The 15850-nt window shown below is 44.8% G+C and overlaps 1 protein-coding gene across 4 annotated transcripts in view; it reads left to right on the forward strand.

The window, feature by feature from the left end:
• Nucleotides 1-597: 597 nt before the first annotated feature.
• The window catches only part of FSIP1 (fibrous sheath interacting protein 1), a 185998-nt gene continuing 170745 nt past the window's right edge, over nucleotides 598-15850 (forward strand). The window contains exons 1-3 of one of the 4 annotated variants that reach the window (XM_043550037.1): nucleotides 598-786; nucleotides 3613-3744; nucleotides 12439-12616. In XM_043550037.1, the coding sequence (XP_043405972.1) occupies nucleotides 3619-3744; nucleotides 12439-12616 (304 nt within the window). In that variant the 5' untranslated portion in view covers nucleotides 598-786; nucleotides 3613-3618. Of the gene's footprint in view, nucleotides 787-3612; nucleotides 3761-12438; nucleotides 12617-15850 lie in introns of those variants that run through there. The other 3 variants (XM_043550036.1, XM_027831481.3, XM_043550038.1) reach the window with 3 other exon arrangements.

Raw genomic sequence — 15850 nt, forward strand, 5'->3', positions numbered from 1 at the left:
TCAGGGGGTCATGAGGTTATTACATGGGGGGGAGTCACGAGCTGTCAGCCTCCACCCCCAACCCTGCTTTACCGCCAGCATTTATAATGGTGTTAAATATACAAAAAAGTGTTTTTAACTTATAAGGGGGGGGGGTCACACTCAGAGGCTTGCTGTGTGACAGGGGTCACCAGTGCAAAAGGTTTGAGAACCACAGCGCTAGTGGCACCCGTTCTCTCCCGCCTGAAAGGCAGGCCAGTACTGCCGGTGCTGTGCTTGCGCTGGGCCCCAGCTTGCCCGCCTTAGTCACAGTATTCGCGTATTTACAGAAGAGCGCTTTAATTTCAGTGACAGAACTTGCGCCGTTAGGGCTGAACCATGAGAAAAGGTGGCACCTGCCACGACGAGCCCCTTACAAAGGAAGCAGAGCGGAGCGGCCCCTCCTCTTCGGCACGAACGGGTGGGAGGGAGATGAATCTTCGCACAGCTAGGTGCATAGAGGCAGGGCCTGCTTCAGATTGCGATTCCCCCCTCCTCCTTTCCCCGTGAATGGCGCCGTCCACTTTCAGGTGACAGCAGGGAGTAAAGACAGCCGGGTTACAGTTCTCGCGAGAAATAAACCAGGAAGTGGAGACGTAGTTGTTGGTTGGCATGGAAACGGCGTACCCGGATGTACTGTGCACGCGAGCGCAGCGGGGCTGGGAAAGGGGCTCGGGTTGCCAGCCGGCAGAGGGAGGGTAGCGGAGCAGGACTCGCGCGACCCCGCGCTGAGTCCATTGTTGCAGAGCCTGGCTGCGCTCCCTCTGGGTGAGTGTAGGGGCGGGGCTGCGCATGCTATGGGGCTCGTTAGCTGTGGGCGCTGGTCGGTTGCCCTCCATAGGGGTGGGAGCTGAGGGCCTGTTGGAGGGAGGGCGGGGTGTTGGAACAGTTTTTATAGTGGGGGTTGCTGAGAGCCATTGAACCAAACTGACAGGTTTCAGAGTAGCAGCCGTGTTCGTCTGTATTCGCAGAAAGAAAAGGAGGACTTGTGGCACCTTAGAGACTAACCAATTTATTTGAGCATAAGCTTTCGTGAGCTATAGCTCAGGTAAATTGGTTAGTCTCTAAGGTGTCACAAGTACTTTTTATTGAACCAACTGTAAATCCTATATATGTTGGAAACCATGTCAAGCCAGGGAGTGCAGTAGCACCCCCAGCATCCCTGTTCTTGCACCTATGGGTGAGGGGAGTGGGGGGGGGGCTCCTCCTGAGAGTCTCGCCCTTGCTGCGTCCCCTGTAACGGGGCACCATGGGAAGACGAGCTGGGAAATAGCTTGTATCAAAGGCAGCACGTCACCTAAAGCACTGCCTACAAATGGTGCATTCTCCAGAGGGGAGCTAACCAGGGCCATGCATCCCACTGGCTGCCCCAGGGCAGGAGCTCTGTGCTGCTGGGCTGGAGCAGTGTATTCTGCTGTCTGGGTTTGCACTATTCCAAATGCACCCACACACAGCGTGACAGAGCACTGAAGGGGGCCGTGTGGCCAGCGTCGCCTGGCAGCAGCACCCGCCACTAACTTTGAGGGAAGCATGCCTGGGGGCCCAGGTATTTGTATCCGGCTGTCTTAAGGAAGAGACTTCTTGGGTATAAGTTATTCCCTGTTCATGATGGAATAACCAGTGCAAGAAGCACTTCAGCTATGTGATGGGCAGTGTCTGACTACATCTGTTGCCTTTGGCTGTGTTGTAGCTGTGTTGGTCCCGGATGTGAGAGTGACCAGGTTGGTCAGATAATATCTTTTATTGGACCAGCTTCTGGTGGTGAAAGAGACATGCTTCTGAGCTACATGAAGCTCTTCTTTAGGTCTGGGGAAGGTAATCTTTTTAAAAATCATTTTTAAAAAGATATCTTTCCCACACCTAAGAAGAGCACCTTTTAGCTCAAGAGCTGGTCTCTTTCATCACCAGAAGCTAGTCCAATAAAAGATATTGCCACATTTGCATTTTCTCTTACATCTGTTATTAGCATATCTTTCAGGAACCCAAAGAAATGTCTAAAATAGACTCAAATACCTTGTGTCATGTGGATTTACGATCTCACTTTGGATTAATGGCTTGCACCTAGCCATATAGGGAATTTCAGTCCTATTCTTTCCATGCTTCTTGAAAAGAAACAATTTTGAATTGATTGAAAACTTTTGCAAAAGTATCTATGAAGTTTAGTTTTAAAAGTTTTCATTTTGTTTTATTGGGGCTTTTTCTCCATTTGTTTCTTTTCTTTTCTTCTTTAATGCTCTTTCTTCTTCTTCTTCTTCTTTTTTTTTTTTGCCAAGTCCCACCCTTTTTTTCCATTTGATAACTGAAAAAGGAAGGAAAGAAACTAAAAAAATATAAGACACAATTTTTGTTTTAGTGAAAAAACAATTTCTGAGCCCAAAATGCTCATTTCTTGACTAAGTTTGAGAATTTTTGACCACCTCTGAAAACTAGCTATTAAGAGAACTTGAAAAATGTATTTAAATTTTTTTTAAATTATTTTAGGAAAATATATCTGAAAGAACACAACAGGAGGCAATTATATGTGTAAGAAGTTGCAGAAGTTTATGATATGTACTTCTCACCTTTCTGTCTCCCAGGCTCACTACTTCAGTGTTAAATTTGACTTTTCTCTTTTTTCCTATGTCCATTCTCTTGCTAAGTCCTATAATTTCTTACTCTTTAATCAGAGTTTCTTCTATTTGATATCCCCATTGATTAAACTCCTTGTTTTTGCAATAATCATGTCTCGTGTGGATTTACTTTCCATATGTTTTGCAAGGCTCATCATTTATCTCAGGAATTTGGGAAGGACGGTGTCTGAAGGTTTGGGAAGGTTTATCGGGGCTTGGAGTGTATGCCATTGCTCATCCTTCCAAAAATAAATAAAATTAACCCGCCATGTACCTACATAATTATATGAAATGTTTTAATATGAATGTAAATTTAAAGTGTTGAAGCCGAAATACAGGATGGGGAGCCTATTGACTGAATGATTTAAAGCTTTGCAAATCAGAATAAATAAGTATTGTAACTTTCTCCTTTCTGTCATACCTGCCTCTTTTCTGTGTTTGTAAAATGCGGTGTAAATGTAATGTTCTGTATATATGATTTTAAATAATAAAAATAATGTGGTATGTCTTACACGGAAGTGAAAGTCATATTGCTCGCTGCCATTTGACTGTAGCATACATTTCACATCACTTTACTGGGATGTATTCTACATGTCCACTAAATACTTCAACCTTGCTGTTTTCTTTTGTTGATGCTATCTTTATTGAGCCAAGGCTTAAAATGGTCTGTTTTGGTATTTCTTTTTGGTGAGAACATTTTTAGGGATTCAACATGCTGTTCAGATACACTTATAGTGCCTGCCACCTCCCAACTTAATTTTTGTCTGGGACTGGGACCCTATATAACCCATATACTTAACTTTGTTTTGCACTTTTCTTAAGCATATGTGTATTGTATACATTGTTTATAAAGACTGTATAATTTGTTAGAGGTAGGACTTCTAGATTTGTTTAATTTGTTGCCTAAGCCTTATGGGGTTTTTTGTTTAATAAATAAGCTATTGATATGTGGTAGCATTTGTTGTTCTCTATTTGTCCATTTTAGATCACAATGGATATTACAAGGGGAAACTTGGATGAAATTTCAAGGCCTGCATCTAGCTCAAGAGCGCACCCTGTAAGCAGAGCTTTAAGTGCATCTTTGGAAGTTCTAACACCAGAGCCATGCTTATCAAAGGTATGAGCTTTGGCAGGTCAGAACCTCTGTGTGTCTTATTTTTCCCTATCTATAAAATGAAAAGAATAAACCTTTGTAAAATATTTATAAAGTGCTTTATGGATTAAAATTGATATGTAAATACTAGTGAGTATTATCATAGAAAGAAAGTAACTTAAAATGCACTTCTAGTTTCAAGAGTGAGTGTGTGTACACAGGTCAGCTCTTTGTATGTATTTAGAGTAATATTTGCTTACTTTAATGACTTACATACATCTGTACTACTTTTTCCCCTCTGTTAGCCTAGATCATATTCTGTTTTATGCACCACCAGTCAAATTGTTAACTAAATTCTTCCCTCAATTAAACCTTTGTTACCCCATTGATAACAGGAAGGTTTCACAGATGTAACTTGGGACAGAGTTTATGATGGTTCGTGGGGTACCCAGAACTGTGAATCACCTTGTTAAAACCTCCCCCACCCCCCCCGCCTCCAGTGTGAGGGAGACTTTCTTGTGCTTAATTGGATATTAGCTCTTTGACACCAGCAGCCTGTTAGCTGCCCAAACAAAGTCCTCTAGGCTATGTCAGCCCTTACTTTGCCTTGCAGATTATGAATAGGTGCACCCCAGTCCCTGAGCCCCTTTTCAGTGTTCCCCTGTAGTGTCCAGCCCCTTATCCGCTGAACACTCACAGAAATATCAGGTCTACTAGCCCCAGGGAACAGTGTACATACCTTCTTGAAAAAAAAACAACAGGAGTACTTGTGGCACCTTAGAGACGAACAAATTTATTAGAGCATAAGCTTTCATGGGCTACAGCCCACTTCATCGGATGCATTGATTGGAACATACAGTAAGAAGATATATATAATACACACACACATACATACAGAGAAGGTGGAATTTGCCATGCAAACTGTAAGAGACTAGTTAAGTAAGATGACCTATCAGCAGGAGAAAAAAAAAGCTTGTAGTGATAATCAAGATGGCCCATTTAGACAGTTGACAAGAAGGTGTGAGGATACTTAACTTAGGGAAATGGATTCAATATGTGTAATAACCCAGCCACTCCCAGGCTCTATTCAAACCCAAGTTAATGGTATTTAGTTTGCATATTAATTCAAGCTTAGCAGTTTCTTTTTGGAGTCTGTTTTTGAAGCTTTTCTGTTGCAGAATTGCCACCCTTAAGTCTTTTACTGAGTGGCCAGAGAGGCTGAAGTGTTCTCCTACCGGTTTTTGAATGTTGTGACTCCTGATGTCAGATTTGTGTCCATTTATTCTTTTGCGTAGAGACTGTCCAATTTGGCCAATGTACATGGCAGAGGGGCATTGCTGGCACATGATGGCATATATCCCATTAGCAGATGTGCAGGTGAACGAGCCCCTGATGGCATGGCTAAAGTGATTAGGTCCTATGTTGGTGTCATTTGAATAAATATGTGGACAGAGTTGGCATCGGGCTTTGTTGCAAGATTAGGTTCCTGGGTTAGTGTTTTTGTTGTGTGGTGTGTGGTTGCTGGAGAGTATTTGCTTCAGGTTGGGGGGCTATCTGTAAGCGAGGACTGACTGGTTTGTCTCCCAAGATCTATGAGAGTGAGGGATCATTTTTCAGGATAGGTTGTAGATCTTTGATGATGCGCTGGAGAGGTTTTAGTTGGGGGCTGAAGGTGACAGCTCCTGAATGATTCAACTCAGGATCATCTCTTTGTATGGTATCACAGCACTGAGAGATATATTTTTAGTGAAAACCATGATACATTTATTATCAAAGATTTGAGATTCAGGTGATAGTGAGTAAAAATAATAGAAACAAAAGGAATGTATACAACAAAATCATAGCATGATTTCTAAAGACTAAACTTAATAGACTAACCTTCTGTCTATAGAAGTTTATTTCACCCCAAATGTCCTTTGCAGCATTTCAGCCGAGGTTAGTTGTGATCCCGTTTTCCAGAATGTAATTGCACTGCCTGATTACTTCCTAAGTGCAGGATAAAGGGATGTCTTCCTTACCTTCTCCTTCTGTCCCCTGAAGTTCATAGCCTATACCCTGAGTCAGGATAACCCCCAGTGGTTTATTCTCCAGCGTGCTGCCTTCCTGTTGATTTCACATCCCTCTACCTGTTGACTTTGTATGGAAATGTGGCTTCCACTGTGTCGGCTTACAATGCTCAGTTTACATGCTGACAGAGAGAAGAATAAACATCTTTCCTCTGGTAAACAGAAAACTTGTTTGTCAGCTCTGCCTTGATACAGGCTGTCACACGGTCTGGAGTGGCTCATGACCGTGAGTGCCTACCTCAGGACAGAGTGTCAGAAACAGGGAAGACATTCCAAACTGATGGTATGTTCTATAATTAGATTTCACCAACCAAGTAACAAATGTGAACTCCTGGATCATTATAGCAGTCTTACTGTGAAGTCACAGACAGTCCCCTTATGCTCTCCAGTCTATCTTGCTACCAAGGCAAGCTGGACTTAGTGATTAAGTGGTCACTCTCACCAAAAATCACACAATATTCAGGTTGCTTCCAGTCCCCAAGAGACCAGTCACTTACCTTAGATCAGTTGGTACCCTAGTTCTTACACCAAAGACACTGCCTGTAGCCAATCCTGTCATGAACTATCTACAGGCTTATTATCTAGGAAAAAGACTTGAGTTATTTACAGGTTAAAGCAAGCTAATATGCACACTAATGAGTTGCAGTTTAAAACCTAGGAGTGACAGAGTTGTAGTGATCTGTCCATTCAAAATGTCTTTCAGTGCAAACCCAAGGGTAACCCTGGGGGTTCTCTTACTTCAGTTTACATTTTCTGGCCCTGTGAGAGTTCAAACAGCAAAGAGATGAAAAATTCTCTTGTGACCCTGTTTTATCTTTTACAGTTAGGCCTAAACGACAGAGTTAGGCTGACTTACGTCGACATAACTATGTTAGTGTCTACACTAAAATTTTGCTCCTGCTGATGTAACTTACCCGCTATGCCAACTTAACTCTACCTCCACAAGTGGTGTAAAGTTTAGATTGACATCGACTATTATGGCCTCCAGGAGGTGTCCCCCAGTGTCCCACCTTGACCACTCTTGTCACCGTTTTGAACTCTGCTGCCCAGTGGCCAGGTACACAGGAAGCTGCCTCTCCTCTTTAAAGACGTGTGAATTTTTGAAATGGCATTTCATGTTTGCTCAGCTTGGAGAGCTCACATAGCAGTTCTCAAGCAAACCTGGCAACTTTCTAGCTGACCATGCCGGTTCCACATTGCAGATGCACTCTTGTCTGGAGTACACAAGAGGTGTTTGATCTCCTGAATCTGTGGGGAGAAGACACTGTGCAGGCACAGCTCCAATCCCGCCAGCAGATCGCTCAGATCATGGCGGAGGAGGAGGGCTATAAGAGGGAGCAGCAGCAGTGCCACATGAAAGCCAAGGAGATGCAGCTGGCAAACCAGAAGGCAAGGGAGGTTAATAATTGCTCTGGTGCGGAGTCATAGACCTGCTGCTTTTACACAGAGCTGCATACCATCCTCGGACGACACCCCTCTGCCCCTCCCAAAAGAGTCCCATGGATAGTTAGGAAGCGTTACAGGCCTCCACTGTGAACAGCAAAGAACAAGAGGAATATCGGGAACAGGGGACTGACGAATCCAGCTGTGCAGCAAGCCAGGACATGTTTTTGAGTCCTGTGCAGTCCAGCCAGTCCTTGCAGTCCAGGACAGGCGAGCATGATGCAGGGAAAGGAACCTTTGGTAAGTATGCGGTTTGCTTTGATATTGCAGGGATGGAACCCACAAAGTACCAAGACATACATGTTGATTTACTCTTTTTTACTTATGCTAGATGAGGTAGTGAAACAACCAGTAGAGGTAGAGTTGCCATCTGCTTTTCATTCCCCTGTGGAGTTCAGCAGAGGAAGCCCCATGGAACAGTTTGTTTATGTGCACCGGGACGTCCTATGAATCCTCCAGAGATCTCGAGGAAACTTTCCTGGAGGTAGTCTGCAGTTCTCTGCTGAAGGTTTCTGGGAGGGCTGCCTGATTTCTTCCACTGCAATAGGATGCTTTCCCATGCCACTCAGCGATTATGTCATCAGGCATCATTGCAGCACACAGCCTAGCAGTATATGGCCCCAGTCAGCAGCTGGACGCCTGCAGGAGCTGTTCCCTTTCAGCCTCCATTACCCTCAGGAGTGAGATATCAGCTAAAATCACGACTGCCTGTGGAAATTGGTGCCAGTTTTCAGTACAGTTGCCCAATATGCATGTATTCATGCCTGTCAGCTATGCCCCCTTATTTCCCTAACTCGCCCCTTTCCCCCAGGGCCATACTCACCATAGCTGGGACTGCCACCATGATCTATCAGTCCCAAACAGAAGTGAGAATGGAGTGCTTGCAACTTGTGTGGATCAAGGGCAGTGAGTTCTGTATAGCAGGTTTCCATTTATCTTGTGAATACAGTCACAATTGTACCTATGTGCATTGTATCTTTTGCAGCTGGAAATGTGGCCTTGAGGCTCTTTTCATCCACACCAGTGGAGCGGCTCAGCCAGATAGGGAGGAGAACGAAGAGGACATGGGATGACATGTTCCAAGAGATCCTGCAAGCCTCTGCTGCTTTGGATACTGAGCACTGGTCTTGGAGAATCACCCCCGCAGGCAGCATGACCAGGGATAGAGCGGAGAGGAGAAAGACGTGGGAAATGGACAGGGAAGTGCAGCAGCAAACAGACATGCTGCAGACTCTTGTTGACTTTCAGGTTCAACAGGACCATGCTCACCTTCCTCTGCAGCCCATAGAAAACTATATTCTGGGACCTCCCTACACACACACATTCCACGTAGCATCCGGGGCTGCTGCACTACCCCTACCACTCTACCCCGGGGGAGAGTACAGGCAGTCACAGCTGCACATGCACTGACCTGTGAAAAAGACAGTTGGCATATGTGTTTCTGAAATGGAAATGACTGTTCTTTCCCCTTCAAATGTTCTTTTCGCTTTACTTTTAAGTTTTATTTAGTTATAATATGTCTGTTTGCATGGGCATGGTATAAAACTCTATTTATGGAAACGTAATTCATCTTTTAGTTCACAACGTATGCTAGCTGGGGTGCTCCTAATAGGTGCATTTGTAATGTTATATTACTACACACACAGCACTCATTACAAGATTCATATGGGGTTGCAGAAGAGCAGTGCCAGGTAGAGCACACTACAGCAACACACATGGTTTTTCAAAGCCTCTCTGAGCCAAACAGCTTTGCGTAGAGCTGCTCTTATAGCCCTGGTACCTGGCTGCTCAAAATCAGCAGATAGCTGTTCCATGTCTGCCCTCCGCCCCAGCAGAAACTTTTCCCCCTTTGCTTCACAGATGTTATGCAGGACACAGCAGGCACCTATAACCAGTGGGATACTTTTGTCACTGAAGTCCAATCTCGTGAGTAGACCGTGCCAGCAACCTTTCAAATAAGCAAAGGCACATTCAACTATCATTCTGTATCTGCTGAGCCTGTAGTTAAAGCGCTCCTTGCTGCTGTTGACGTGGCCACTGTATGGCTTCATGAGCCATGGGGATAAGGGGTAGGCTGCATCTCCCAGGGTCACTATTGGCATTTCAATATTCCCAGTGCTAATCCACCAGTCTGGAAAGAAATTCTCTGCTTGCAGCTTTCTGAACAGTCCTGTGTTTTTAAAGACTTGAGCGTCATGCATCTTCACTGACCAGCCCACATTGATGTCAATAAAGTGTCCCTGGCGATCCACCACCACTTACATTACCACAGAAAAGTAGCTCTTTTTGTTGATGTGCTCTGTGGCAAGGTGGTCAGGTGTCAAAATAGGAATATGCGTGCTATCTATCACCCCACCACAGTTTGGGAGCCCCATTGCTGCAAAAGCATCCACTATATCCTGCAAATTGCACAGAGTCAAGTCCTTCATAGCAGGACTCAATTAACGGCCCTGCACACTTGTATCACAACAGCCCCCATGGTGGATTTCTCAACTCCTAACTGATTTCTGACTGTTCAGTAGCAATCAGATGTCACAAGTTTCCACAGAGTGATCACCACTTCTCCACTTCAGTGCAGATCGCATTTTGGTGTTGCTGCACTGGAGGGCTGGGGAGAGCTCAGCACCCAGAATCAGGAATGTGACCTTGCACATCTGAAAGTTCTGCAGCCGCTGCTTGTCATCCCAAACCTGCATGACAATATGATCCCGTCAGTCAGTGCTAATTTCTTGGGCCCGGCACTGGCATGTCACTATCTGCAGTTCCCCATGAATGCTTCCAACAACTTTGAATTGTTTCTATGTCCCACAGCAATCTAGCCTCCATGGACTCATCATGTTCCCTGTGGCTTCTCTGGTGACTCTGCAAATACTGCAGGATCAGGTGCCCCATGCTTGCAATGCTCATCACAATAGTGCAGGGCTGTGCAGGATCAATGCTTCTGACACAGATGACAGACAGCGAGCAGGGATGTGTGGGTTTGTGGGGATTTTGAAAAGAGGTGTGAAACATTATGGGATACAGATGAAATTATGGGATGGAGAATACTGCAATTTGGGATGTTGAAATCATGCTCCGAGTCACCCCTGCATGACTTTTTTGGCCCCCTTGAGGCATTGCAAAACCTCACAAAAATACCTTGTACTAGATGGTGGCTAGTTGCACAGTGTAATAGCTACCCATGGTGCACTGCTTTCTGCTGACATGAGGAGTGTAGTTTGGACACGCAAAAGCGATTTAATTACTGCGGCAGCTGTATGCCAATGTAACCTAGCTCCACACAATTTTGTAGTGTAGACATGCCCTTAGTCTTCCAGTGTATGAGACGAGCTCCCTTGCATGTACATTTCTAAGGTGTGATAGGGCCATTCACAAGCTTAGAATCCTTAGTGTCACGATGTTCCTTAATGTCTCATTTCATCTTGGTAGGCCACCTAAATGGGCAGGGGAGATGATTCCTGTGCCTGGCTTCACAAGTTCAGAGCAAACATTTTCAAAGTTATAAAGCAAAGCTTACATATTTCCTCATGGCATGGAATACAGACATTACAGTTGAGATTAATGCATGCAGCAATTTACAAGCATTTCATAGAGTCTAAACACTGAATATATTCTTGTAAGACTAATACCTATTTTGAAAAAACTAACATACAGGTGAGCTGGTTTGGTTTCCAGCTATGAGTTTGTTAGTTCTTAGCTAATGCCTATGGCCTTGCCCAGAGCTGGCACTAGCATCACACAGACTTGAGGAACTTTTTGTCAGTATATATACATAACTCCTTACATAGGATCTGTACGTACATTTCACAATGATATTAATGACCAGTGGGATCCTGGCTTTCATTTAAGACCTAATATTCTTTTGTGCACCAGATTGTTCATACCAGGATATTTTTGTAACCCCCTTGCCAGTGGGCATTGAGGAGTTCTTAGGGCCACAGAATCTTTTATTACTGATGATAATTAAAGCTATAGGAAAGTTGCAGGCTGTGATTTTGTTGCGGAAACCTCAGCTTTTAGCACACATCTTAACTTTTTATAGTTGTCTCAAATTTCATTGGTGTTGTGACCCTGTGTGCTAGGTGACAACACCACTCACTTGAATTTGGCCCAGCTGCCCCTTCAAAGGGGTGGGCAGACCAAATCTGAGTGAGTGGCGTTGTGACCCTCAGTCAGATTTGGTCTGACCACTCCTCTAAAGGGGTGGTTGGGCCAAATTCGAGTGAGTGGTGTCGCAGCCTGGCACATGTAGTTGCAACATCACTCAAATTTGAACGGACTGTACCAAAACCACAACTATATCAAACAGCGGCTGCAACTTTTGAACAAAAAGAGTCACAACTTTCTTACAGGCTTAATGCTGATGCATGAGCCAGAAAGGGCGCAACTTGACTTTCAGATCCTGGGTTGTGCTTGCATGGTTAACAGTTAGAATAGATGCGACAATATTTTTTATTGGACCAACTTCTGTTGGTGAAAGAGACAAGCTTTCAAGCTACACAGAGCGCTTCTTCAACTCTGTGTAGCTCAAAAGCTTGTCTCTTTCACCAAGAGAAGTTGGTCCATTAAAGATATTACCTCATCCATCTTGTCTGCCTAATATCCTGGGACCAACATAGCTACAACCAACACTGCAAACAAGTTAGAATAAATATCATTTGCACTTGTAAACTGAGCACACTTGGGAGATCTCAGCTAAGTGGAATTCCTGATTAAGCACATCCTGATTAAGGTGAGGGCTCTGTAATAAGTGGAATACGATTAAGAGATTTTTTCAAGTGCCATTATTTAATTATTTCAACAAATTCCAGTGTAAGTACAGTGTTTGACCCCATTGTGAAGATATTAATATTTGAAATCAAATTTGAATTTAAGGCAAGGAGGGTGGTGTAGCGTTATATCAGTGTCTGGGAATCAGGACGCCAGAGTTAGTACTGCATTGACTTGCTGTGAGGTTTTGAGCAACTCATTTTATCACTTTGTGCCTCAGTTCACTCATCTGTAAAATGAGGATAATACCTATGTACCTGATAGAGGTGTTGTAAAGCTTTTTTATTTGTAAAGTGCTCTGAGATCCTTGGATAGAAGCAGCTGCAGAACTGCAAAGTCTGGTTTGGTGTCACTATTATTAGCAATCATAAGAAAGAAAAGAAAGTATTTTTAAAAGATTAATACTTCTGTGGAAATTGTTAATTTACATAATTTTTAGGTTTCTTCAGCAGTTGATCGTAAGGAAGACAATTCAAGAAACAGCAGTGTAGAGGAAAACAAAGATGATGATAGCGAGAAGCATGAAATGAAGAAAATGAGAACATCTCCACAGACTTCTGAGCGGGAAATTAACTGCATTTTCCAGCAGAAGATACAAAATGCTAATGAGTGTCCAGGTATGAGAATGACTAAGTTTACCAGCAATAGGGTTACCATACGTCCATATTTTCCCGGAGATGTCCAGGTTTTTTGGTTTTTAAATCACTGTCCGGGAGGAATTTTTAAATATCTAAAAACGTCCGGGATTTGCCATTATTATTTTTCCCCAAAGAAGAGTTGATCATTCAAGAAAGAGAGTGAATGTTGATCACTCGAGAGAGTGTCCGCTCTTTCCCCCTAGCTCCCAGTGCTTGTGCTGTGAAACAGCTGTTTCGTGCGGCTGGGAGGGAGGGAGGAGGAGGGGGAACGCGGCATGCTCAGGGGAGGAGGTGGGGCTGGGGCGGGGATTTGGGGAAGGGGGTCCAATGGGGCACGGAGGGGGCGGAGTTGGGGTGGGGACTTTGGGGAAGGGGTTGGAATGGGGGCAGGGAAGGGGTGGAGTTGGGGCGGGGCCGGGGGCGAGGAGGCTCGAGCAAACCCCCCCGTAGAGTGTGTCTTTTTTGAATGTTAAATTTGGTAACCCTAGTCAGCGATGCCAACTACTATTCTATAACTTGGGTAAAGTTCTACTCTTGGATCTGCAAATGGGGAATTCTGTGTCTGTAAGAACAGAATGATGGAGTCAAAATTCACCCTGTGGATATGAGAGCAGAACTTTGTTCTTAGTATTTCATATTTGCACTTATGTGAATTAACTTGGAGGAGGAAAAAAAAGTCATGGATGAGAGGTGCCCTAACATTTGTCAGTTATCTCAGTTTTTTCAACTTAGCAATTGCAAGTGTACAATATACACCTGAAAAAGAAATATTTTAAATAAAATAAAGTACTGCATTTTCTAATAATACTTGGTACTTATAGGAGATCTTCAGATGGAAGGTGCTAATACACTTTATAGATATTAATAAAATAAAGCTTCCCAATACTTCTCACACCCTAAAACATGAGTAAGCATTTATTGCCATTTTACAGGCAGGGAGATGAAGGCACAGAAAGCTTAAATGACTTGTTCCAGGTCACACCAAGATTCTGCGGTTGGGCCAGGAGTGAAACAGATTGCTTGATTCCTAGTCCTGTGTTTTAAGCACAAGGTCGTAATGTGCTGGAATGTGCCTTTTCTAGACAGTAATCTGCTGTGGAGTGTTTTAGAGATGCTATTTTATGATTGACAGGAAAAATGTACTTTGTTCTTTTGTTATTTAACATTTCAAACAAATATTTTAAAGTTATTCGAAATAATCTATATTTTTGTGATGGTCTTTTGTCAGAATAGATTTCTAGCTCAGTAGGTTCTGAAGATGGGTGTGCTAAAACTCAAGCTTCTAAATTCAATAAAGCATCTCAGTGGAAACTAACCAACGTGAAAGAAGGTATTATTTTTCAGATGCATTGAGTTAACAGAGCAGTAAAACAGATTCCCAGAAAAGGTGAAGGAGCAGTGAGGAGAGGGAAGAGAAGTGTGTGGTGATGATATTTCAAGAGGGGAATTCATGACAGCCTCGTTGTGTTTTTTTTAATTTAACTTCTTTAAATAAAAGAAAAGGAAGGAAAAATAACGGTTCATGTAGTGTCAAAGTCAAGAGTTTAAATTTGTGGGTTTGGTTCTCTCTAGGTTTTCATACTATAGTGATGGATGTAGTATCTGAGTGCTTGATACACCTTTCTGGGTTTTGTCAACACAAGTCTTCAAAACCCAGTGGTGGTAAGTGTGTCTGGAGCAGTGTTAGGCAACTTGTACCACATCCATTCCACTATAGCAGGAATGGTCTGATGAAGACCTCAAAGTGGTTTGGATCTGTTCAGTAATTCTACATGTCCAGGCCAGGTGGGAGAGTCACTCTTAGGCATGGAGACCAAGTTGGATATTAAAGCTGCTTTCCCCTGGCAGAACCACTAATATCCTCCCTTGTGGTGAATTCTCCCCCCAACCCCAGCACAGCTGAGCCCCGCACTTGATGGGTGGGGTGATCCTGCAAAGGTGAATCTGGTTCCAAAATGTCAGAAAATCAAGAATTATTATAACAACACTCTTCCACATCCCACATAGATAATACTTTTCCTTAGTAGGCTGTTAAATTCATGTCCAAGTATGGAATTGCTACTTGTACTTCCATAGTTAAGGTTGCAACTGTTGTTCCATATCATTGAGGCCAATAACTTTTTAGGCATTAAAAATAGATTACTCATGTATATGGATAATGAGGCCATTCATAGCAAAAAATATATCATTGACTTGTATGGCTCTGTACCAGTTTATGCCAGCTGAGGATATGGCCCAGAGTTGTCAAGTAATTCGTAAGGGAGGCAGTATGATCTAGTGCAATGGTCTCCAACCTTTTTACGCCCAGGATCACTTTTTGAATTTAAGGGCAACACAGAATCTACCGTGCCCCTTCTCCGAGGTCCTGCCCCTTCCCCGAAGCCCCGCCCTGTTCACTCCATTTCCTCCCCCATATCGCTCGCTCTCCCCCACCCTCACTCACTGTTGCTGGGCTGGAGCAGGGGTTTGGGGTTTGGGAACAGGTGCGGGCTCTGGGTTGGGGCCGAGGGGTTCGCATTGTGGGAGGGGGCTCCGGGCTGAGCCTGGGGCAGGGGGTTGGGGTGCAGGAGGAAGTGCAGGGTGCTGGCTCTGGGAGGGGGTCAGGGCTGGGGCAGGGGGTTGGGGTGCAGGAGGGGGTTTGGGGTGCAGGCTCTGAGGGGAGATCAGGGCTGGGGCAGGGGGTTGAGATGCAGGAGGAGGTGCAGGGTGCTGGCTCTGGGAGGGGGTCAGGGCTGGGGCAGGGGGTTGGGGTGCAGGAGTGGGTTTGGGGTGCTGGCTCTGGGAGGGGGCTCAGGGCTGGGGCTTGGGGTGCAGCCTCCCGCCGGGCAGCACTTACTGTGGGCAGCTCCTGGTCGGTGGTGCAGCAAGGCTAAGGCAGGCTCCTGGAAGGCCCTGTGGCCCTGCACGCTGCCCCTATCTGCCAGCACCGCCCCCTCAGCTCCCAGTGGCCACAGTTCCTCGTTCCCGGCCAATGGGGGCTACGGGGGCGGTGCTTACATGCAGGAGCAGTGCACTGAGACCCCTGCGCCCCCCACCCATGTGGCTGCGGGCGCTGCACTGGCCGCTTCTGGCAGTGGCGTGGGCCCGGGGCAGGCACGGAGCAAGCCTGCCTTAGTGGCAGTCCCACTGCACCACCAGATATCACAATTGACTGGGAGAGTCTCTAGGATTGACCAGTCAATTGCGATTGACTGGTTGGTGAGCACTGATCTA

This window comes from Chelonia mydas, chromosome 6, assembly GCF_015237465.2.
Source record: "Chelonia mydas isolate rCheMyd1 chromosome 6, rCheMyd1.pri.v2, whole genome shotgun sequence".
Taxonomy (NCBI): domain Eukaryota; kingdom Metazoa; phylum Chordata; order Testudines; family Cheloniidae; genus Chelonia; species Chelonia mydas.